The sequence below is a fragment of the Syngnathus leptorhynchus genome, chromosome 6, assembly GCF_054491065.1.
Source record: "Syngnathus leptorhynchus isolate UIUO chromosome 6, UIUO_Slep, whole genome shotgun sequence".
NCBI lineage: Eukaryota > Metazoa > Chordata > Actinopteri > Syngnathiformes > Syngnathidae > Syngnathus > Syngnathus leptorhynchus.
The window spans coordinates 3,979,926-4,006,172 of NC_141200.1; the positions used below are offsets into that span (position 1 = coordinate 3,979,926).

General features: G+C 39.2%; 1 protein-coding gene and 1 long non-coding RNA gene across 5 annotated transcripts in view; one reads left to right on the top strand and one right to left on the bottom strand.

The window, feature by feature from the left end:
- Positions 1-25,104, bottom strand: kitlga (kit ligand a). The gene is made up of 10 exons (XM_085915473.1): positions 24,750-25,104; positions 7,540-7,650; positions 7,079-7,135; positions 6,494-6,646; positions 5,466-5,643; positions 4,709-4,768; positions 3,509-3,606; positions 3,232-3,341; positions 3,101-3,148; positions 1-2,846 (listed from the first exon to the last, which is right to left on the bottom strand). The coding sequence occupies exons 1-9, from the start codon at positions 24,762-24,764 to the stop codon at positions 3,118-3,120; spliced, it is 813 nt and encodes a 270-aa protein (XP_085771599.1). The 5' UTR covers positions 24,765-25,104; the 3' UTR covers positions 1-2,846; positions 3,101-3,117.
- Positions 23,570-26,247, top strand: part of LOC147055390 (uncharacterized) — a 62,016-nt gene continuing 59,338 nt past the window's right edge. For 2 of the 4 annotated variants that reach the window (XR_015066553.1, XR_015066552.1), the window contains exon 1: positions 23,570-26,144. This is a non-coding gene — a long non-coding RNA (uncharacterized LOC147055390). The remainder of the gene's footprint in view (positions 26,145-26,247) is intronic. The other 2 variants (XR_015066555.1, XR_015066554.1) reach the window with 2 other exon arrangements.

The window sequence follows — 26,247 nt, forward strand, 5'->3', positions numbered from 1 at the left end:
CAGGATACACGTACTTTATTCATATTGGATGTATGCTTGTTTACATTTATACAAAAATACAGAATACAGTAGAGTTCTCACCCAGAGTAGCAGCTGGGCATTCATCATCTTCTTAATAATAGTAATAATAATAACAATAATATCAATATCTGCCTTTATTTTTTGTGAGCCCACCAAGCTTATTTTATTGTCTGGACGTTGTGATTGTCCCACCGTGATATTTTTTTTACAATTCTTTTTTTTTTTTTTTTAGAAAGAAAAGATAATATCTTTCAGGATCAGTAGGAACAAGAGAATTTCTCAAGACAAACGCACCACCACCGTACTTTGCTTCATTCACAGCTTTCGTCAAAAGTCAGTGTGGGGGGGATGGAAAGGCGAGCTGTAACACGGGGGAGGCGAACGGAGAAAAGTTGGAACTGTAGCAGAAGCATCTCGGGAACCGTGCGAGATAAATGAGGTCCTTTTTTTTTTAGGCAACGACCATCAAGCTAACATGTTAGCAAAGGTGCCAAATGCAAACAGGTGGATTGCAAAGATGTGCAAGGAATCCGTTCATTGACGATTCTGCCAGTTGTCTGGGATTGATTGACCGTTACTCACAAAGCAGGAGTTCAGAACTAACCAAACAAAAGGCACAAGGGACTTCCGTTAAAAATCTTTCAAAGAGAACTTGATCCATTTTAGTTACAGTGTCGTTGATGTGGGCATAAGCCAGAAAGCAACTAATTGTGATTCACGGTGATATCATATTACGACCTGAGACTCACATGGGCAAGTTTTAGTTCAATTATTATTATTATTATGAAAACAATTCAAATTTTGGACAGATGAAAGAAATTCTATTTGAACATAATCGCATATCAATTTAAAATGACATTTTTCTTTTCTTTTTTTAATTTAAAATAAACCCAGTACCTGACACCATCATGGACCATTTTTATACTGTAATTTTTCAATTAAAATTTTCTTTTGAAATATATTTACACTTAAGTTGAAATCACTAATATATTAAATAATATACTGTAAATGTTTTGACAATACCTGATACCAACATGAGTGCTTTTTTTGTCTTTAAATTTCATAGAATTTAGTTAGCATGCTACAAATTTAATTTCTCTCTTTTTTTTTGGCTTGTACTGTTAATTTTTGTTTCAATTTCAAATTTACTTTAATTCATTTTCCGAACTGCGGTCGTGGTGTCACATTTACTTGTAGTCCAAATTACACAAGTAATAAATATTTTATCAGATGCTTTGTGTTAATGTTTTTCTTTTAATCTTTACATTTCATTTTTTTCTAAATTATAAGTAACATTTTCAGTGAAATTTATAATTTCATCATGTTCCATTAATGACACTTTGGAGCCAATAATTGTTTGCATAAACACGTGTGACTGTAGCATCTGTGAAGCATGCAATCTTGATGACACATGCTTGTAGTTAGCTTTCGATGTGCGGTACAGTGGGAGAAAACGTACGGCTGGATGAAGCCGGGTGAACGTTTTATATGGTTAGCCTCCACTGGCGCTACGCTAATTGATGTAGCTTTTTGTCTTTGACATAAATCAGATTTGATCTGAGACAGTAAGGCAAAATGGAAAAAAAGTTTTTTTGTTTTTAAACCAGGCATGTCATTAGACTAGGCTAAAGGCGCTAATGAGCATTCAAGGCTCATTTTTTGTATTCTTTTGTCATTTTTCTTAGTTAGCATAAAAGCTAGCATGTGTTTGTATACAGTAGACACTAAGAAGCCAAGACCTCAGGACCAAAAATTTGTTGATATAAGATTGCGTAGCAGCCATGCTCACGTCGCAGCTAGCTACTGAAGTTTTTTTTTTTTTAATTGTCGCACTTCATGTTGGTTTTACAGTGGTTAGCTTCTTTTAACACTTATATAACACCTAAAGATGTAAATTAACATATTGCCTGTATGAGTAAAGATTTTACATTGGCCGCAGTTTGAGCCTGGAACCAAAAATGTAATTGTTTTACAACAATATACTATCATCATAATTATTATTATTACACCTGTATACTATTGGAGTGGAAACAAATAGATTATTTGCAATTTTTTCATACGGAGGTTAATAGAAAAAAACAAACAATGGTTAATGCGTTGTATAACAGTTCAAATTGTTTTGAAAAAGTACTTTTTAGCCCGCACTCATTTGCAGTATTTCCTTCAGACAAATTTATTTTGGAAGGATCCACTGTATTTTTGTGTTTCTCTGTAATATTTGTCATCTTTTCCTGCCCTGTGCCTTCAGCCAGCAGTCCCGTTACCTACTCGGGAAGGGGGGGGGGGGGGGGGGGGGTCGGGGGTGAAACGCAAAGGTGCTTCTGCAATGGGCAATAAATAAATAGAGCGTACAAGCCCCACAGGGAGACTGAAATGGCGATGATGATCTTGTAGAATGTGGACGAAGTGTGCGGAATATCCAGTGAGTGGTGGTGGAGGGGGGGAAAAAAAAAAAAAAAAAAAGAAAAACATCGATGTGGTCACAGTCTGGCATTCTCTTCTTGCTTAAAGTTTGTGAGGATGCCATCAAGTCCGGGAGAAGAAATACTGGGGAAGGGGCTTCTTTTAAAGGAATGTCAGTCTTTTTCTTTCTTGTTGTTTTTCTTACTCCTCAATGAACGCACCCAGTTTTAAAGCAAAAAGGAACAGCGTATCCATACAGTAGAAGGGTCAATGGTGGTTGATGAGAGCTGACAAAATGGTGGTTGCTGGTGGCGGTGGCAGCAGAGAGAGAGGAAGCAGTTGTCTTTTTTTTTTTTTTTCTTTCCTTGTTCCTTAGAATCCCCATTGTGGTTACTCACTCTATGGAATTACACTTTCATCACCTGGAGAGTCACACACACAAAAAACGAAGAAAAAATTAGACTGATTGCTTTTTGTTTATTTTTTATTTTTTTAATAACAAGGAGACCAACGGTGAAATTTTCGGGCCATGAGTAGAACATTAAATTTATTGTAAATATTCACATCATCACTCATTTTTATCCAATTACAAGCAAATGGACAAATGTGCGGAGCAAATGTTTATCAGCAACAGCAACAAAAATATATTCAGGAATCAGATGAAAAATGTAGTTACCAGCTGAAGCAGTTCCTTTACACAGTTTCAATCATGTTCAACTTGTTTCTGAAACACAAAAAAAAGAACGGTGTCAGATGGGCCAGGAAAATGAGTCGGGGGTCCGCTTTTTCTTGACAAACGAGACGTACCTTTCTGTAATTCGGGAATCTAGCGGGGGTGCGCTCCTTTCTGTACTTTTAAAATGAACGTCTTCTCCGGGAATCTGCGGAAGGTCCTGGCTATTCCGTCGCGATCTGAGCTGCTCGGGGGGGGGGATGGCAGGAAATCGTTTTTAATATTACCACGACAGCTTTGACATAACTCCAGCGGCTTGAAAGGCCGCCGGCTGCTGCAGTAAATTCCAGGCAAAGATGAAAGCGCCGTAGATGGCTCATAAAAAAAGTTAAAGTGATGAGCATGACTCACCTTCCATACGAGCAGCAGGATGAGTGCCAGGAACGGGATAAAGAGTAAAGACAGAAGACTTCGCTCCACAACCTCCGGAAGCAGACGCGCTTCTTGGTCTGCATGTCAATAACGTCAAAAACATCATCATCAATCGTGCCAACAAAATCGGCAACAAAAACTGCATTGGCAACGACTTTCACTTCAACAATTCATTTAAAACCTAACTCGAAACCGTTGCCATGTTGCCATATCGGTATTCAAAGCAAACACGCTGAGTCAGCATTTCGCCGTTATGCTGCACGCAAATGGAATAAGCCGCCATGAGAAGTGAAGTCAGCTCCGAGTGTAAATGCTTTTAAATCCAGTTTGAAAACTTTGCACCCCCCCCCTCCTTCGTGCTTAAGTCTTTAAAAACATTTGTAATATATTAAATTTCCTTAATCTTGCTCCTTTTCATTGTTAAAAAAAATTAGTAAGCTCCTTTTGATTTCTTTTACTTTCTTTTTAAAAATCTCTACCTGTACATTATTTTTAACGATGCAAATCACGAGTGATGTGTATAAAATGCCTGGCCTTTTAAAGTGCTTAGTAAACCTTTTTAAGTTTTGTCATTAATTTGGCAATAATATTTATGGGTTGAGGAAATTAACCGCCAACCTCAATTATTTGTTTTTCCTTTGCTTAAAAATGACTTAAAACAATATTCAGTGTTTACACACACAAGTCAAACAGGATCATCGGAATAGTTTGCATGTGAAATATTTCGCTAAGCCTTCCCCTGAGGTTTGCAACAGTTCTTGTGAAGTTTTTAGAAGAGAGGGGGGGGGTGTAATGGTTTTGTTTTTACATAAGTATGGTTGATTCTATCTCAAGTCGCATGAAAAGTTCCAGAATTTGAAAAGCAGGAGCCGGTTACGGTGAGTTGCAAGGTTCAGGAATATAAGTCCGTCTCGGAGGAGGAGGAATTTCAAAGCAAAGCGACCGCACCAAATGTTCCCTCAAAATCTCTCTCACACACACACACACACACACACACACACACACACACACACACACACACACACACACACACACACACACCAGCTGGACTGATTTCGCAGCAATGCGCTAACAAGTCACATACACACACACACACACACACACACACACACACACGCTTCAAACACTCAAACATGCTGGCATGACATGGGAAGAAGAGAAGGCAATGAGAAAACGTACGTGTTTGGCAGTCTGTGGATGTGTCACACTCTGAGCTTTTACCGCTGGACGACGGCAATTCTAAAACAAGCACAGAGGACAAACATTTATCGATGTATATTTCATATTTACAGATACATGCAAGGGTACCATCTTAATCTGTTTTGTAACTCAAGACACTTGTAAATAGGCTAGCATTGTAGGCTAAATGCTAAAAACAACTCCTTTACAACATGCACGTGCAAGTAAAAAACAAAAAAAACATTATTTTCTTTAACATGTGACCCACAAAACAAAAACTGTATTTTCTTTAGCATTTGACCCACATTACACTGTTCAAAAGTTAAGCATTGCTTATACATTTTTTCCCATGATGCAACTGGGGTATTAGCATGCGCTAGTTTTCAGGAGGGTGGACTCATATAATACTATTTGGAAAAGATGATTTGAAGCACAAATAAATCGAGGTTCAACTTTTTGCCACTCTCAAGTTGTCGACAGTCAATAAAACTTCTTCATTGTACGCAAACAAATATTTGTGTTTGCGCATTTGGGTGACACATTTGTAGTTTGTAGCGTTCGTCCTCGACGCTGTGCGGTCCAGTGAAACATCAACATTTGATTTGGCTGAAACAAAAGTTCCAGTTCCTAAAATAACTTTCCCACATAGCCATGAAGAAGTTGTTCAGAGTTCAACACAAATCATTTGGACGCCTCAAAAAGGCAAATCAAGGGGATGATGCTCAGTGAGTAGCTAAGCTAATCCATTAGCGCCCACCTTTTAAATATTGTTCTGTTTGTGTTTGGGGTGTGGTGGGGCAGGGAGGAGGCTCGCAATCGTCCGAGTCGTCTCTGTGCTGCGCGCTGACCAGGAAATCGGACACAAACGCAAAGTATTGCTCCGTGGGCCACCGCTCCTCACGGTAGTGGCATTCAAAGTCGTACATGATCGCTTCCTGCAAACGACAAACCCCAAAGAAACAAACTCAATATCTTTGACACAAACAAATAACAATACGACCGATATTTAGTGTTCATACTGATAAAAAAAAAAAATTCACAGATGCTAGCTTTTGGACTTTATGCAAATATCAGTCGAGAGAGGTCCAGAGGAGACAACGTTCATAATTTTCAAAAACAATTGGACTCATCAGACCCGTTTCTGAGGGTTTATCTATCTATGGCTTTCCTTTTACACGGCCGAGATGTAACTACGGATATTTGGAACAGAAGATGTTTTTCGGAAGTAGTCCTGAGCCCTCGTGGCAACATCCTATGCACAATGATTCCGGTGTTGATGCAGTGCCGCCCGAGGGCTCGAATGTCACGGGAAATCACTGATGGTTCTGGTCTCTTTCCGCTTACGTGCAGAGACTGCTCCAGATTTGCAGAATCATTCGGTGATTCGGTATTATGAAATCCCTAAATTCTTTGAAATCTTATGTTGAGAAATATTGGCCCCGTCCTTCTTCAACTCAGCATTATGAAATCCCCAAATTCTTTGAAATCTTATGTTGAGAAATGTTGGCCCCGTCCTTCTTCAACTCAGCCTTTGGTGATGCCCCATCATGACACTCACCTGTTTGTTAACCTGTTCACTTGTGGAATGTTCCAAACAGGTGTTTGTTTACTTTTGAGCGCTCTTTTTTTTTTTTGGACAGTTTTTTGTTGGCCCTGTCGCAGCATTCTCGTCATGCATTGCAGGCATCGTAAATCGCTTTGAACAGGGAACAACACAAACGTGTTGCCTTTGTTGTGAATAAGAAAAAAAAACAGAATGAATCTATTCAAATGAAAAATTCTTACCACGGAGCCCATATTGAGTCGTAGCTCTTGGAGCATTTGTATAAATATGCTAATGTCTTTTCTGTTGGACGAAATGTTGCCAAACTTGTGCGCTAAGTCTTGTAAACTCTCCTCCAGGTAGAAGACGTTGAGCTTTACCCAGCACATCCCACCCTGCAAATATTAATAAACAAAACAAAACAAAAAAATCAATACAAGTAGAAACAAGCTAACGGCTACATTTGTAGCTTTTGAATGTATTGTTAAAACTTTGGTATTATTATGACTTATTCTGTAGGTTTTATCATTTTTGGGGAATGTTTTTTCATACTACGACTTCAGTCTCAGTTGGATACAACTTTTTAACAACTTTGTTGTAACGTTACAAAAAGCTTTTTTTTTATTATCATACCTTATTTTGTGGACTTATTCTGGTAGGAATCAAACGTTTTTTTTGTGGTATCCTTCAGATATAATGTTTTTCATGTTTTTCTTTTTGATGTACTTGGTACTACGTTTGCATCACACACGTGAGACTTTTGACACGAAGCTGCTCGCAAACGTTCCAAAGTCACCAAACGGTTTTCAGTAAAGGGAGGGTCTTACCTCTTCTCTCGGAATGTAATGTACAGGAATTTTGTAGTCTTTGGGAATATTATGTTTCTGTGGAAGGACAACAAGACACAAGCCATGAAGCGAAAGGGCAGTAGACATGAATACAAAAAGCTGATTACAAGGTGGTCCAGTGGGTTGCTTTGATGCATCAATTGTCAAGGCCTTTGTGCATCTATTTAATTATGTTGAGGCTTGGCAACTTTAAAATGAACAGCTCACAAACACATCCAGATGTTCTTTGTCAGCCAAATTGAGATTCTCAGCTCACTGTTCTCACTGGCTCATTGACAGCACTTGGGACTTAAGATGTACAAGGACAAGGTTGAAGCATGACGAAAAGAATTTACAGAGAATGCTAGTTTTATTTCTTACTGCAATTGTTTGTGTGCAGAACGTAATAAAAGTAGGCCACCGTTGTTATTGCTTGGGATGGAAGCAGCATTTGTTCTTACCAAAATCGAGAGTCTTGACACGTCATCTGTCACTGGGTTGACGTCAAATTTACTTGAATGCACCCCGAGCGTGATCAGCAGCAGTAAATGGACACAGACGCCTATCCGAATCTAACAAAAAACATAAGCAGACATACAATAAATCACATTAACTGTGAGAATTTTCCAAATGATGTGACGAGACAAGTTGTGAGAATCTGAAAAAGAAGTACTGCCACAACAATAACTTTTCACAATTATGAAAAACATTATAGTCTTGCCTGCTTAAAACTTGGTTCAATGACACCAAGTCAAAGTTCTTGAAATTGTTTCTATTCCTCTCAAGCGGCGGCCATTTTGCCACTTGTTGCCGACATTACAGTTGCCGACCGGGTCGCAAGTCACAACAAATCACGACTCGGCTTCAGAAAATTGGTGTGCTGTGATTGGTTGTGACCTGAGACTTATGTCATTTGCAGTTAACAGCAAAGTGGCAAAATGGCCGCCCCCCTCAGAGGGGGAAAAAATAGGAAGAAATATACACCTTAAAATATATTCCACAAAAGCAATATTAATCAGAATGCCTATAACATATATTTGCTTTCCAAGCAAGCGAGCAGGAGGAGTGAGACTTGGACGTTAATCTCAATACCTCTAGGGTTGTGAAATTCCCCATCATACAGGCATTGTCTTGCCTCTGGAAATTGTCCCGGTTGGCTTTCTTCCCCCAATTCAGTCTTATCTAAGCCATCAAAGATCTGGCATGTACACAGAAACACCCAAGTAGAGCTCAAGCACCTGCCTCTGGATGAATCTCATTTCAGAGAATTACTGGCGTCTCTTAAGTCAACTCCCCGAGAACAGCAACATTTCAGTGATTTTCCTCATTTCAATCAGGTGTATCGGAAGACTGAAACATCCAAAACATAGAAGCCCCCGAGAACCGAATTTGGACACCCTTGGTCTTGCGTTAAACAACCCATCCCCATTTTGTTTTACTGTTTTTTCCACTCACACCATTCTTTTACTACCTTTGAAGAGAAGAAAAGACTCATTCCACACAGGTACGTTTCATGCAGATCAGCCAGATGGAACAAAAAAGTCGGGGGAAAAGTTGACTTGGTCAGGGAGTTTGAAAGAGCCCCCATGAGAAATGTGTGTTTAGCAATTCACACAATTGGAGTCTAAGCTCTGATACTACTGTATCTTGGAAGCCAAAAAATATGTGGGCTGGTGCCGTCCACTTGGAACAGCAACATGGGAATCTCCATTTTGTTTCAGAAGAAGATTTAAGTGCCTCTGGTAGCATCTTTGAAAGCAGAAACTTTTAGAGATCAACTGTCGGCTTCAATAGGAAGGTGCGAAAGGAGCTTTTCTTTTTCATGATAGCAACAATTGTTGAGCCTTTTCCCCTCTAGTGCCATCAAGGCATTTTTCCACTCGGATCTCCTGAGAGAACAGCGCAAATGTGTCTTAGGTAGACCTACAATCAGTATTTATTTTTTTGATGACTTCACATTTATTTTCTCCATTTCTAAATGGGTATTTGTACTTGTCAAAATAGGCGTGATCCTTAACTTCTTTCACCCTGGATATGAACAAGCGAGTGCTGAGTTCACAAATTCTCTTTCTAATCTGAACAACATGTCCAAGCAGTGTGTGTGTGTGTGTTTATGTGTGTGTGTGTATGTGTGTGTGTGTGTGTGTGTGTGTGTGTGTGTGTGTGTGTGTGTGTGTGTGTGTGTTTTCCAGATGCTATCATTACCTAATTTCGTATTGGAAATAATCATCAAATAATCGTCATTGTTAGTAAGGTCACATTGTTAGCAAAGTTATGAGAACTTTCTTTTGTTTTCCCTTAGGAGCAATGTGCAAGTTATTCAATCAAATCAATCAATCCTTTATTTATGTAGCACTTTGATACAATTGCTTCACTGACCTCTCTTTGCCTCGACTCTTTTGTGTGCACAGCAGAGTAGTCTTGATTTTGTCAAGTTATTAAAATGTGCATTGTACAGCACACAAATTCTTCCTTCTGTAGGCCAACGAGGCATCGGCACGCCTATTTCGGGAAGGCGCTTCAGATAAGGTGCATTACAATAGACTTGTAAAGTTGTACTACTTGAAACGTTTAAGGAAGGTCATTATTCGAACACAAAGACGCCCAAGAACAAAAAAAAACAAATGAACCTTTGTATTACTTTTTGTTCTACACTTCAAAAATGATGGTGGAAGATTTTTCTTTCACTAAAATGTAATCTTAGCACCTTCAAAAGCCACAGAGTAATTCAAATCAACAATTTTTGAGGCTTCCACCCAACTGTAGCTGTTAAACACAAAGCAAAATTATTTTCTGTCATGTTTTTTGTTCATTGAATTTACCATTTTGCATACACTGCAGCAATATATACATGTTCCTCTTTTTTGAGGTTGCTACAAACAGTTTTGTTATCAACGGACTGAAATAACACGACATTTACACACAGCTTGTGGATTTCATCAACAATTGATTTGTTCTGTACATCTCCTGCAAGGAGGCTAAGCCCCCTCAGCTCATAAAAGCTAGTGACGCCCCTGGTACGCAAGTTTATTTTCTTTTTACTCCTACTAAAAAGAGTGGACCTTGACACAAGTTCCAATTTTCAAACCTAAAACATCAGAACAGGTGCTAAGCACTCACTGCTGCCTTGGCATTGATTCCCACATTTGGAATAAATGAGCAAGAATAGTTACAACTTTCCCTGAACAAGCAGCAAGCAGCCTCGACCTCACCCACTCAGCAGGCTTCTTGCACATCAATCCAAGTTGACACTAAAAAGCTAGCGGCTGTTTGGTCTAGTTCCATTTGGAAAGTATTTCCTGACCACCGGCGGCAGGGTTCCCCGAGGGCTCTTAACATCCACTGAGTTGCGACATGAAGCGAAAGCTATCGGATGAAAGCGAGCAACCACAGACATGACCTTCCCTCAGCAAATAGTGCTCAGTCACAGCAGAAATGGGGGGTCTCGCCCAAGGATGTCCATGAAGGAGGCCTAACGGCCGCATGAAGGAGACCTTCCCAAAACGTGGTCTTCAAATAATGTATCACCTTATGAAGCACATGAGTGCACTTTGTTGTATTTACAAGCTGCACACAAGTTTTTCTCTTGGTTCAGTGTTGACACTGAATACTAAACTGTTCTTTTGTGTTTTTAAAACACACACACACACACACACACACACACACACACACACACACACACACACACACACACACACGTCAGGCTCAGGGACTTTTATTTGTAGTCGGTGTAAAGTGCCATAGGTCATGTACGGTGGATGTGTTTCATCAATAAATATAACTGCGAATTCCATTGATTGGCACATCGATATTCTTATCGTCTATTTTTATAATTGCCCCACTGGCTGCGAGGGGCAATTGCTTATAGATGTACTTAAGATTCTTTAAATTTCTATTTGGATTCCAGCAAATTTGGTTTCCTCTACCGCCGTGTCATGGAATGCATAGGAAGTGAAAGGAACCGCTTTGATTGACAAGTCAATGGTGTTCACGCCCACAACGGTGCAAAGCACTTGTTTTAATTGGCGGCTTTCGTTTGAAAATACCAAAACTCAGACCGGACCACCCCTGCGTAGATTTTGCTCCAAACACGTGCTGGATACGCACTGGGCATGAAAATAGACCCTTAGGTTGACTATAAAAGTCATTGGGTGAAGAAAACACATTTGGTTAATTGAAGACCAAACTGTCAGCAATGTTTTCAAAAACATGCAAGGTTGATAAAAACAAAACTGTTGAACAAAAAATACCTAATAAATTAGATTGGATTCATTAGACTCCATAAACACCGTAATGTGGATTAAAGGCTACATTGTTGCCAACATGAACAAAAACATGCGAGCTTAGATGTTGTAGGGCCGTAGCCAACTTTTCAGACACAAGTGGGGAGCGGGGACATTTTTTAGAAATGAACAAACCGTTTAGAAAGAAACAATTGTCTTTTCGCATTTGACGGCTCGTCTGCGTAATGGCCACAAAAAAAAAAAAAAAGCTAAACAACCAATCGGCCAACTCTGCTTGCGATAAAACGCGATGACAGAAAAGCAGAAGTAGCCAGAAAAATAAAATTCCCATTGGCTACAATGAACTCAACAAAATCTTTCAAATGTCATTCCTCTCAAAATATTAATGCTTTGTGATTTCCTTAACGAAAGCAAACCAATTAGCAGTGTCCGTGCAATGAGATTCTCATGGACATCATCTGATTTAGGAACGTTTTCTGACATGATCAAGTCTTTGATCGTTTTTATAACTTTTTTTTTCAATCTCCAAATTCTGAGGAGCACCTAAGGTGTCATTCCTCATATTACAATAACGAGCAATGCAAATGCCCGCCAGCATCAAGGCTGCCATTCACTGTTGTTTTCCCACGGGAGAAAAAAAGCCAGAGACAAGTTTACAGTTTTTACTGTGTGACGCGTAGCGTATCAGAATGTTCGGTACTTTTGATCTGGAAGCGCTGACTCGTAACATTAGGATCACATGCGAGACGCTATGTCAACTACGTTAGATTGTGTTTATCTAAGCCGCTCCCTGAATCATAACTGAATCATCATCATGATAATAATAATAACAACAAGAACATACTCAAATTTTCTAAATGGATGTGGGCAAGTTGAGCCCTGTCGGGCATGTTCTTTTTTGGATTGCGACATTGCTCTCGCAGCAACTTGTTGCAATTTGCGCAAAAAAAAAGCGCTTAGGTCCACATTTTACGTCGCTCACAACAGGAAGAACAGCGAGCGGCGGCGGCCCCGTTTGAGGCGGCAGGAAGGACGCAAATAAAGCCGTAAAAAAAAAACAAAGAACAGGCGGGATGTTATTCAATTTCTAATTGTCATACCAAGCGTTGTTTTAGGGATGCCTTGAAAGGGGGAAATCCACGGGTAACGGCTAAAACCCCAAGATAAATATGCTTGCTTCAATGTTTGGAAAGCATCCAAAACACACAGATGCTTCTGAACAAAGCTTATTATTCTTTAAGGACGTACTCAATTCCCTTCGAGTCAACTCCATCGGAGGCCAACAAGAAAGTTAATCGACTCTAACGTACACTCACATAATCCACATGAGCACCTTTCATATACGCTGTCAAGAAATGGTACAGACAATTTCCACGAGGGCTGTGTGAACGACCAAAAAAAAAACCCCAAAACAAAACATCTGCTTGGTTTTATAATGTCGTTTTACAAGAGTATAAAAAGTGTGAGCTGCACATCAGAGGTGTGATGGCAGGGAGGTACCAACGGGGCATCCAGCACCTCTGCCACCCCAGAGCAGCAACAAGAGGAAGAAAATGAGAATCCCGAGTCGAACTTAGCCCGACAATCTTTCACACAGGTGCTGTGATGCCTCTATTCGACCCCTGCTAATACTTTGCCCTTATCGTTACGTGCCAGGAACATTCATACCTAAAAGTGTCATGGGTAAAGCAGATTGGTTTTATTCATGGTACCTAAAGCACAACAGCTGTCTTACATTTGTTATGCCTGTGATACAATCACTGATTCCAGGAATTTTAGAAAATTACATGAGGGCAGCTTGCTTTCAGCAAAAGGTGTGGTGGGTGTTAAATTCCGGTCCTGGTTTTGCATCGTTGCCTTTCAGACAGATGGCGTCCCGCCTCTGTTATTCAAACGCCGGAGTCTGCCGTGACATTCAGACTCGAGTAATGTGTGTTGAGTGTTAAAAGGAAAGTCAACCCAATTTTTTTTTTTTTCTTGACAACGATATGTTGTATGTGCATTCTGATGAATATTGTATTTGTGAAATATGAGTCAACCCGTTTTTCTCCCATCATGGTGGGCGGCCATTTTGCCACTTAACTGAAAATGACATCACTATCGCTAGATGTCAGGTCACAACCCATCACGACTTGGCTGGTGAGCCATGATGGATTGTGGCCTGAGGAGACCTGGCAACTGTGTTTTCGTTTTCAGTTGACAGCAAGTGGCAAACAAAATGGCCGCCCCCGGAGATGAACCGGTGGATTATGCTTGTTTAAATCACGTTCCACAAATGAAAAAATGATCAGAACACTGTGGCTCGACTAGTTGGGCTACACTGAACATATTACAAAGAAAATGTGGGGGGTTAACTTCCTTTAAACTTCATCCCCCTTTTTACAGAGGATTGTAGATTTCTTTAATACTGCTGTCTCTTGCCTCTAATGTGACCTCAGATCCAAATTTTATGTTGGTACCTTTCACACAGAGCATTGACCAATAAACAACTGACAGCAAACGGATTTTTGCTGGGTGATTTGATTCCTTCTGGTCACACACGCACCAGAAGCTGAGAAACTGACACGGAGACAAGATGAAAAACTCGTGTGGAAAACATTTAGCATTTTCGCACAGTAGATATCAGATCACAATATTGGTAAAGATTGCAAAGGGTTGTCCTTTCACACGTCAAACACAAGTGGACCAATATTTGTGACGATGATACGATTCCACTTATGCTTTATTCATTAAAAAAAAGAATGTATCGTTGTTCATTTCACTATGTCAGCCATCAGGGGAGCGCAGAGAGGGTGGCGCCAATGGGGTTGTGTCCTCCCCCGGGCAGCCATCGAAGGGAGCGCATTGCACAATCTGTGAATTATGAAAATAATTATTTGTGACAGCCTTAGTTAGCCTTAGCTAGATAAAAGGTTGAGAAACTCTGCCTCAAACATAAGGACATGAACCATAGGGGCCCCTTCTCCTCTGCCAGAACCCCCTTTCAACTTAATAAAACATCTAAGCTAAACTCGATCACATGCCCCTCATGACGTGCGTTTGTAACGATATCAAAGCCGGTTGGATATTTTCCAGCCCGGCATATGGAATCAGGCTTGTCACGCTCATGAGCAGCTTCCATGTGTTGTCTTTTCAGTGACTAAATTTTTCCACCGGTTGAAGGTGCAGTAGCAAAATGCTTTGCTACGTATTCTGCAATGATTTATTCGGTATCAATAAAAAAACAAAACAATAAAGGGACCAGTCGAACAAACAAATAAACAAACCAATTACTCGTGCTTACGTTTTAAGGTCCATAAAAACTGCTGATACGATTTTAACATATCACATCAATTTGACATCCCTGCATGCATGCAAGTACATATGCCACTACTGATAGTTTATAAGGGGAATTGGGTTTTGGGGTAAAATTTCAGCACTATAAATGATAAATATAAACGATAGAATTGATGTAATAATATAAAGATACATTCTGATTAAATGAATAAACAAACAAATAAATACATATTCAAACGATGTTTGGCCCGCCTCCGCGCAAATTTACGCCACGCCTCGTGCCACTCTTGCACTGGGCATAAAAATAAGATCCAAAGTCTTTAATAATAAAGTCCTTAAAACCTTTTCTTGATTTTTTTTTGTAGAATTATAAATGAGTTTTTACAAGACCTTTTTGGGCCTCAAGCTGTTGTCCTGGTTTACCTGACCTGACACTGAGGATTGTTCACAGAAGAATGTGGCCACTGAGCTGAGTGTCATCAATTTTGCTGTTAATTTTTTTAATCAAATGTATTTCATTACATTTGAGGAATACTGTATTTTGGAAAAAATGAAGTTATCCAAGAAACACCAAAAACGGTTGACCAAGTGCTTTCAAACGTCAAATTAAGAAAACCAAATGAAGTTCACCTGAAAACACTTCTCCACTCTAAGGGCTACCCGGATTTCAAAACAGAAAAGAGAGTTCAAAAGCTGCTTTTTTCCCACGTTGCTGTTTTGTGTAAAACGTAAGGACACAGTAGCATACCATACTAGTTTCTGCCATAATTGGTCATAATTGAATTATTATTATACTGACAGTAAAAGTCAGAGGCATAGTAATTTAAATTAAGAATACATGCATTAAATTGAACTACAAATGGTTTCGTCGAATTAAGAAAACCAAATGAAGTTCACCTGAAAACACTTCTCCACTCTAAGGGCTACCCGGATTTCAAAACAGAAAAGAGAGTTCAAAAGCTGCTTTTTTCCCACGTTGCTGTTTTGTGTAAAACGTAAGGACACAGTAGCATACCATACTAGTTTCTGCCATAATTGGTCATAATTGAATTATTATTATACTGACAGTAAAAGTCAGAGGCATAGTAATTTAAATTAAGAATACATGCATTAAATTGAACTACAAATGGTTTCGTCGAATTAAGAAAACCAAATGAAGTTCACCTGAAAACACTTCTCCACTCTAAGGGCTACCCGGATTTCAAAACAGAAAAGAGAGTTCAAAAGCTGCTTTTTTCCCACGTTGCTGTTTTGTGTAAAACGTAAGGACACAGTAGCATACCATACTAGTTTCTGCCATAATTGGTCATAATTGAATTATTATTATACTGACAGTAAAAGTCAGAGGCATAGTAATTTAAATTAAGAATACATGCATTAAATTGAACTACAAATGTTTTTTTAATGATTTCAATCTGGCAACATTATGAGTCATCAGGTAAAATGATGACTCAGCACATACAATTCCTTTTTTTACACTTACAGTACTGCTTTGTCAAACATTTGCTGGAGCACAAAGTAAGGCATGATCAAACAACGTTTGGAATGCGGGCAACATACAATTAATTTGGCCCACATTAACGCAAGTTATGAAACATTTGTTTCAATTATTTAACTTTTTTTTTCCTCACCAAATTGTATTTATTAACATTACTTCATTAAATGTATTATTTATTGTAAATAACATGGTCATAGTTAATAAAATAAATGAGTCATTAGAATAAACTGTCATTTAATACTGTATATTTTGCAACAATTTACATATTTTCACTGTCATTATTCAGTTAAACTGGGTGAATTCATAATTCTTTATTTGTAATCCAAATATGTGTCTATGTATTGAATAATTGCTCAATTAACTCAAAACATAATAGATGATAATGATGATTAAAACTGATTTTGATTTCAAATTAGGTTTATTTTCAAGAATTTGCATTGCCGTATATTCGTAGAAAATTATTTGACTGTTGAAATCAATGACTTTTCTATATCTAACATGCATAAAAGGACAACAAATTTGTGACTTTTGAAGAATTCACGGTCATTTCTTTCCCCCCGCTGCAGTCGAACAATCCAAAAGGCCAAAATAGCCCTGAAGTACATTTTTCCAACCATGTAGCTATCACGCTGGTATGCAGGATTGCGTGCAGAACCTCTTTCAACCAGATACATTTCCCGGAAGACGCTTAATTGGAAAACATGATACGGGCCAAGTTGATAGATGTACTGACCTTTAATTAGCCGGCGAGTCACAAGTTCAAGCCGTTCAAATAGGATTTGGCCATGTGAATTTATTTGTTTGATTTGATTTGTATTGAAATGCAACTCTGACGCTGAGAAATCAACTATGAGCGTCAATGTGAACCTCACAGGATTTCCATTATCCCTCTTGAAATTCTTGATACCTGATAAATAATGTCAAACAAACAGCACACATCTGGAGGTTATGTACAAATTTTAACTGCTGCACAACATTAAGATTTCTTATCTAAAGGGCAAGCAACCAAAAAAAGCATTACATCTCTGCCAAATATTTTTCACACTCTTGACATCTATCCAAAAAAAAAAATGACTTAAGTTCAATTGGACTGTTTTGGTTACCTTCTGGCCAGATACATGCACGCTATTCTTTATTGCCGTGTTGCTCAATTCCTGTTACATTGAGCCAAGAGGATTGAAGTTAAGGTTGAGACACAATATTTATGTTGTGCATGCTGACGAAACATTATCAGGTGTCATTTCAGATGTTGAGCATTATTCTTTGAAGTTTTGAAGTTTATTGTCACTGTTGGCATTTAGCGGAAAGCGTTAGCATCTAGCTGTAAATCTGAATATTAAAGAAAACATTTGTTTCTGCAAATGTTGTTCAGCGCAATAGTAAACAAAAGATGAAAGAAGAAGAAGATAATATCGGATGTATTTGTTATTTGTTATGCTCCCACGAAAGACTAATGTAACACAGCAACAACACCAAAAAATCATTCAAGTATCCTCACTATCATCAACACGTAACTAAGGGGGGAAAAAAAATCAAAAATATGCATTATGTTGGACCTGGAAAAAATTCCTTCAAAATAAAATCAGATTTTTTTTCTCTTCCAAGAAGAAACTTCACACAAATAATAGAAATACTTTTTTTTCATAGATGAATTTGAAAAGAAGTGTCTCCTTTTGAAAATGACTCCTTTCAAACCATTACACAATCCTTGGTAACATTTTGAAATGAACCATCAAACTGCATGGCTGCCTTCTCACGTCAACTTGTACAGGTTGCGCAATACGGGTGCAACAAAATACTTGTGGCTTGGGAGCAAATATATCCGGAAATAATTTTTTTGCCATAGTTAAATCAATTTTTTGGCAACGTACAAATGGGCATCGTGTCTTTGGCAATGTTCAAGCTTAACTAATTCGAAGATTGACTTCTTGTGGCGGGCTCCTTTCTATTTTTACACAAAACTTCAAACCATCGTGCTCATGTTGTCTGTTTTTCAGCTGGAACTAAAGTCACTAATGCTTTTTTGAAAAATGTTAGCGAGAAAAGTCGGATTGATAACGCGTGCATGCCAGCAAATGAATTCTCTTTGTACCACCGTGCATAAGATGAGTCAGAGTTCGTCCTAAATAAACATTTGACGCATCTCAGCATATGCGCTGAGGTTCAACCTAGCAAAAGAAGGAGGCAAAAATTGACAAATTCCTCTCATCTCTATCCTGCCCATTACAAGTAAAAGCCTGCGTGACTGATTTGAGGCAGACCCCCTCCCCCCCCCCGCCCCCCCTGTCTCCGCTGAGATGCATCATTAGCTAGATGTAATCCTATAAAACGGAACATGCAGGACCTAGTATGACACGGGTTCCGTGATTTCACACTAATCTCTGGCCCTCAGTCATTGTTTTGCGATATGTTTCATGGTCGGGATTACCAGCGCAGATGATTAAGGCTGCCCGGGCCATCCAGATGTTGATTTCAAATGATTGTTTTTTTGTTCTGGGACATTTTCTTTGTAGGTCCGGCATTGGCTGGAGTTAAAACGTCCTTGATTTGGCTTAGCAACATGAAATTTGGTTGGCTGGTCTATCATGTTTAGAGCTACATAATAGTTTAAAGAAGCTATGCCCGAAAAGACAAAGGAAGGTCTCCCATGTTGGAATTTCTTTTTGGGCCATTTTCAGGGGTCTTTTAAATATGAATCTGGTCTCTCTCAAGATAGAGTTTAGGTACTTTTAAATTTGAAGCAGGTAAACTAGATAAGGCAATGTTCAATTATTCCTGACTTTGTCATAGCGTGCAGGGAAAGTATGGCGGCAAAGTTCAGGTGTTTTGGAAAATTCAGCAGCTGAAGCTAGTTTCAACGTGAAATCTGTTAGAAGACATGCCCAAAAAATAGAGGAGGGTTCTGTCTTCTGACACGTCTAAAACTTTTTGGGTAACAGCCCTAAAGCTTTGGACAGTCGTGGAAAAAGGTTTCAAAGCCCTGCCTAGAAAAGATTCAAGAAGTTTGTCATTTTTAGTGGAAGATAGCAAATTTAGGCTTATTTTGGCAGACAAGAACTGATTTATTTAAATAAAGAAAGTATTTAATTGCTGCCAAAAATCAACAACTGGTTCGCATCCCAAAGGTTTTGGAAAATGAAGCCCCGAAGAACATCAGTTTTGGTAGTAGGTAGCCATAAAGCACAAGCACATCTTGACCAAAATTCCACTTGGCAACCAGATATTAGGTAAGCATGTTTATCGTTAGTTAAACCACAAAACAGACGATGCCACGCTCCGCTAGACGCAGGAAGCCTGCCATTTTGGATTGAACCCGCCATTTTAGTGTAATATCCCATGGTCCGTCAAAAGGAAGCAATAAAACTGCTAACATAAAAACTGCAAACATTTTTGGATTCAGTATTTTCGAGTGAGTAGTAGCATGCCAGCAAAATTAGACAGCTAGCCTTGGAAGAAGCAGTAACTCATCTCTGGATCCTCTGGTTTCCTTTAAACTCCGCATAATCGCATTGAGTCTTTCGTCCCACTCACAGATGGCACTAAAATCATAAAGATAAGAGACTTCTGACCGCCTCTGAAGTCTTTTTATGGCCCGCACATCATTATCACCAAACATACAGATATAAATTGTACAAGTGAGCGATAGAATAAAAAGGCTAAATACCAAAGCAGGCAGAAAAACAGGAAGTGTGCCGCATTTTTCCCGCCGACAGACTCTCGCTCGCTCGCTGCCCTTCATGTGCTAATCAATTTAGCCTTTGAGCTCTGCCTGTCTGCCGGGGCGCACTTAAAGCGTTCGATCTAATATGGATGAAGAAGAGCGGACGCCAGACAGAGAGACGGACGGGAGACACCCGAGGCTCGAGAGAGTCTTCTTACTAATTCGACAGACAACTGTTTGTCGTTTGAGGCGTTTTTTTGTTCTTCCATGTTTCCAGACTTGTCTAATTTGATCTGTTTTACACACAGGCTCACTTGAAATAAAATCCCAAGCGTGGCTTTGAACCATTAGTTTGTAACCACAAACTTTTTGAAAGCCTTGATTGAAACCCTAACATGAAGCCCCAATTCCAAATCCGCATGATTGTTTGAAAGCCAAACTGATGCTTGAAAGCCTAACTCAAGCTTTAGACAAACAAACTATAACCATGGCTTTAAATCAAAACTTGAAATTCTGAAAAATCCTGAAATTTATGGGCGCTGGAATCAAAAAGAAAAACTGGACTGGACATTCCAAACTTAACCCGTGCTGACTGACCATTTGGTGGAAATGGGCTATGCTAATGCTAGCTATGTGCTGTCAGTGCTCCCTGTAGTGTGTTTAAATGAAGGTGATAAAAACAGGATCATTCAAACTAACTACCAGGTGTTTGTTTTTCCTGGTGAGAAAAGGGAAGTGTCTATTTAAAACACGTGTAAGCCGATAACACACGCGGCGGCTAATCAAGGACGCGGGATCAATTTGAGGGATGACCCTTTTTTGAGGTCACGTTAAGCTAACAAAAAAAAACAACGTAGGCCTACGACATGACAATTCTACCGAGATCCCTGGTGATGTAGCTGCGATAATCACTTATGTACACAAACATGAGCGTCACTTGATAATTTGAAAATTCTTTCGCAAAATGTTTCGATTTTCGACACTATGAGCAATTTATTGATAGAAGAAATGGTGTCAAAACACATTGGCTAGTGTAATCTTTAAGATTGATAGCAATGATTTGGGCATGTTAAATAGGAAACCAGATTGATACATTCTTCTATTGTTACACCCTCATTCCCGGAACTGACTCGAGTTTCGTAAATCATCAAATTGCAATCAGTGAATTACATCAAAACATTAACACGCTTTCAACACCCATTGCGTATACAATCCAAATAAATATATTTGGGTGGGGGGGAAAAAACAATTTTTATTGCACCCATATGATCCTTGGCTTGTAATTTGAAAATGACTGACACAATAAGTATAAAGAACATTTAAAAAAAAAAAATGTTTTTGTAATGTCATAAGAATGAAGTTATAATTCTATTATGAAAGTTGTAGTGTTAATAGTTGCTAACCAGGCAACATAAAAAATCTTTTGCGCTGCACTGATGCGGACCTGGGTTCCAGCAGCAGTTTTCAACTTGAGTAGTGGGAAAAGAAAATCCCATCAAAACAATGTAATAGCTAATTGTCTTGGTCATTTGGTAAATTCATTTAACAAATGCATAACTCAACCCCAGCGCCTGGGTTTCATCATAAGAGCTTAGTGCGGAACAATTGTTTTCCTTGATCTGCCAAAATTTTAACTCTAAGAACTCATTAAGAGCTCTTACATGTCAACAACAGTCAAATCAGTAAATAAGTCCAGTTTAAAAAAAAAACAATAACATTTCACATTACTCTTTTTGGCCTATCAAACATCACACCGAAAAAGTGAAGGCCACCTTTTCGACACATTTTGTACACAAGGCCGGGTTATAACAGATTTTCAGTTACGAACAGAGATCTGTTCCTGATGTGTTGATGTTAACTGAATTTGTACATAGTCACATAATATCATCACTTATCCATTCATAAAGTACAAATTGACTGTAAATATTGACGTGAAAAATACCAAGGTGTGTGTGTGTGCGCGCAAGTGCGTGTGAGACAGAGACAGAGATGATTCATAGATGGATCGATAATTCACACAGATTCAGACAGATGGATAGATTTGTAGACAGTAAATACTTTATTCATCCCGTGAGGGAAATGAAGTGTTATCATTATTCAAAATGTGGACGTGATAGTGTGCAAAATACTTTTGGAACATTTTAACCGTGAGAGCAACTCAATTTCATTTACTGAGAGCTTTACAAATAACCACAGCTGCGCACAAAATGCCGCCATGGAGGTCAAAATTGGAACAAAGACGATTGAAACAATCAATCAATGACATAAAAGGTGAAAATACAATAAAACAATTGGTAAGCCAAAGAATAAAAATCTGTGTGAGGGACAGAGAGGGCTTGGCTAACATTTAATGCAAGGTCATTCCAAAAGGAGGGGCTCCATCTCCTCTGAGCTTGGTACCTTAGGAGGAGCTGATGTTCTTAGAGGGAGGGGCGGGAGCACAGAGAGGTAAGGGAATAATATCATAAATACTGACTTCCAATGAACACCTGCTCCAGAAGTTTTCATTGGTGGGGAGAGTAGCAAGCCCCGTGCGGTTTGTAGAGAACAAATCCCAGTTCGAGAAACCTGCCATGAATTGCATAAATCTTGTCACGCTTGTCGCTTATAAATCATTTTAAACTCACGCTGAAGTACAGTTGGAGATAGAAAAACTACTTGTCAGGTGACAATTTTGCAATGTTGCTCCGGTTTCAATTTTTTTTGAGCCAGGTGCGAGGGAATGAAGTACTCACAAGTATAACATCTGCTCCTGTGATGGAGAAAACGATCCAAAACAGTAAGTCTGGCATAGGCTTTTGTTCACCGATCACAAATGTGAAATCCTTTCAATTGGCAGTATCGTTAACGGAGAGCTTAGCCTTGAGGCACATTTTTCGTGGAAAAATCAACGTGTTGTTTTTTTTTTTTTGGGCGTGCTCACGAAAGGACATCGATTGCCCAAGGGGAAGCATGTGTCGATCATCTTTCCATCATTTTTTGACACAAACAACCGTCATGTCAAAAGAGCTTTGTGAGGTCCATTGCCTTGTGGGGCTGATGAAAATCTATAATTTACTTTCACTAACTGAACTCAACGGCCTCAAACTTCACACGGAGGCGGGATAGTGGGTGTGGCAAATTTATAAAAACAAACAAAAAAAAGAATAAGATCGCACAATCATTGACATTTCACACCCATCTTGGAGCGAAGCAAATATCAGCACCACATTTTTCCTTCCATTAGTGATGACTTCAAGAAGGATCGCGAGGAAGACAAGGTGCAACCCAGTTTGTCGTCGCTGTGGACATACTGAAAATCCACCAGTAGGTTCTTTACAATTGATCTTAACAGACCATAATAGTCAAACAAGAAAAACAAATCCATGGTGTTTACAGGTGGACATGAGCTGAGATTCAAACCAGGAACCTCACAACTATGAAGCAGCACCACCACTAGTCCACCATGCTGGTCCACATAAATGTCAAAGTTGAATTGGGGGGGGGCAATCTCCCAAACATTTTCACAACCCAAAGAACAAATCCAAGAACTAAAAACTAAAAAAAAAAAAAAAACTTCTCAACTGTGAGGCAGAAATGCAAACAATTCACACACTCTGCTGCCACACATGGACGTAATAGTTGAAATCAGGGAAAACCACACACATAAATAAAACACTGTTTCTTGAGGCAACACAATACTTTTCATAGAATTGAGACTGAAGCAATGATTATTCTACCAATTTGCATCATGGTTAGAGGAAGTCTTGTGACTAAATAAAACTTTTTTTCAAGAAGAATTAGGAGGGGATCTACGTGGAAGGGAGCAGGGGGGAAGGGCATGTGTGCATATTTGGTAGTAAAGGGGGGTGGGTGGGCAAGTCAAAGGTTAAAAGGTTGTATATTTGGGAGCAAGGGTGCGTTTGTGGAGCTTAGTTAAATCAAAGGTTGAAGAGTTTGAACCTGCAGTGCCGCTACGCTACGTTCATCGAAGAAAGAAAATCTATTATAGGCTCAGTTGGAGATAATAAATTGTTCACCAAAACATGAATGCTACTCTTAATAGTAAGAAAGCAATGGTAGTGTGTTCAAGATTCACATCTTTTCACAAAATGATCATTCATGGACTATGAGTTGAAGACAGCACATTTTTGACAAAAACGTGTATAGGCTAAGCGCCTTCCAAGAGAATCAGAGATGAAGCATCCTATCACAGAACTCTCCCACAGAAAGTTCACTCAACAGTAACTTGTCAATTAAAAAAATGGAAACGATGTTCTGTAATAACAGAGTTCCTTTCAAAGACATCGCACCGAATCAACAATCAGGTTTATCAACTCCAAGTTATCAGTAAAAAGTTTCAATGCTATATTCGTATGAGTGATCCTAAAGCATTCAAGAACTAAATATTCTAAAAAATGAAAAATAAAAAAAAATATCACCAATAGGTTAATTGAAGTGTAAATTCTAAATTAGTTAAAAAAAAAAAAAAATCTGTTTTTCATTTATTCATCATCCGAACTGTTTATCCTCACGAGCGTCGTGGGCGTGCCGGAGCCCATGTTCATACAAATACAGTATTCTTGCTTGGAGCAGTGGCGCATTCACTGACCACCTCACCTTACAAAAATCACATTTATTAACTGATACTACAAATAATAATAATAATATTAATAATTATTATTACTATTATCATTATAATAATAACAATAATGATAAAGTCAAATATTATTACACCTTTCAAAGAACCCACTTCGGTTCTGGGTCGTGACCCAGCCAACCAAAGTGCCCCACTGAAAAAGCGCAATCAAAATATAAAAAGAACGCTGCTGTGCCCAAGTCAAATGTGCGCCGTCGTGTGCACACATGTCGATTCTCGCGCAGCGCCATTAATAATCAGCATTTTACTGTACGTGCAAAAGTGTCACGCGCAACAAGGAAAAAGCTGCAACAATGCATGCATGCAAAAGAAAAACAAAAAAAAGATCATAATTTTAAAAAAGCTACACTTACTTTTGGCTTCTTCATATGGAACGACAGGGGACAAGCTCGAGTGCGCGAAAGCCTATTTTATTTTACTTCTACGGGCAGGAAAGGGGTTGTCATCATCTTGTGTGCACATATCCAACGCGTCAAAATTAGTATCCCAGAAGAGGAGGCCAAAAAATAGTTTTTCAAAAATTGAACTTGGTGCTCGTGGTGGAGGAGGAGGTGTTTGGACGACTCAAGTCAATGAGTGACTGAGTGAGTGCGTGAGTGCGTTGTGCAGGCGGCGTGCAAAAAGCCTTGGAGCGGCACACGTACATCCAGAAGGCTTCCGCGCAGGAAGGGCGAAAAGCTTTATAATATGGATGCAAACTACAGCGAGAGAGCGACACAGAGAGAGAGAGAGAGAGAGAGAGAGAGAGCGTCAGAGAGAGAGAGAGAGAGAGAGCGTCAGAGAGAGAGCGAGAGAGAGAGAGACGAGTCAAGTCTCTCCTTCCGCCGCCCGGTGAGGAGAATATAGGTGGCCGCTTCTACATTCACCTTTATTGCAGAGCACGCTCGTTAACACCCTTTTGGTCATATCCAAGCACCTTCTATTTAACGCGACGATGATAATATGCAGCTGAGCAGTTTGATGTTTTGCATCTTTGATTGAACCGAGGCACCCGCATGACATTAGAACAATCTCACGGAACACCATCATCTCAATTACCGATGGGATTAACTGAGTGACAGATGATCAGTACAGCGTGTTCGCCCACTGGCCTCATGTCACAGTCAGCAGTTTCCGATCTCAGCCTCTTCCCTTGTGGCCCGGGTCATCCCCCCACTCACTGACATATAATGGATGAATTCAACATTTCCTGTTCTGAGAGTTGCATTCGCACTTTCTTCTGAGGAAGTGCATTTTTGTATTTATGTATAACTTCATAAAGTATCCTGGTGTTCTTTATTTTCTCGCAGGGATCATGATCATCTTCACACTTGTTTAACAAGCCATGCATAGCAGAAAAAAATGGGGACTGAAAAGAATATTTTGTGTGGTCTAATATGGACAGTTATATATAGGTTTTTTGTTTTTATGCAATCAAACAAAAAAAATTACTTGAAACCAGGACGATTTTTTGAGGAGGGGGTTTCAAACAAGACAGAAATTTCCAAAGTGTTTGTGTATGACTTAAAATGTTTTCATGAAACTATCAATTTTGTTTACATATTCAGTTGCAAGTTTTGACGCTTTGTTCGGGTTGCCAATCAACTACTGTCCAATCAAGTTGGGTCCTTCTCTGTACGTTGTTTGAAGCCTTTTCATTGGTCAGTTTGGGATGTTTGCGTCACAATTTCCTCCTTTACGGCAGTATAAAATAAGGCACCGGAGAAACGTGACTACTCGGCACGAGTCAGCGCTCCCTTTTTTAATAGGTATGTTTATTTTAAACATGTTATATCTTAAGATATATATCTTAAAAACAATTCATGAACTGTCTTTTATACGTGCACTTCGTCTAACCACTCAGAGTAATAT

Bases quoted from the DNA above. Each gene is read 5' to 3' on its own strand.
- kitlga (XM_085915473.1), bottom strand. The intron at 6,647-7,078 runs GTAAGACCCTCC...TAATATTTGCAG, and splicing joins ATTACATTCCGAGAGAAGAG to GGTGGGATGTGCTGGGTAAA. The intron at 4,769-5,465 runs GTGGGCGCTAAT...TGCTTGTTTTAG, and splicing joins AACAGAACAATATTTAAAAG to AATTGCCGTCGTCCAGCGGT.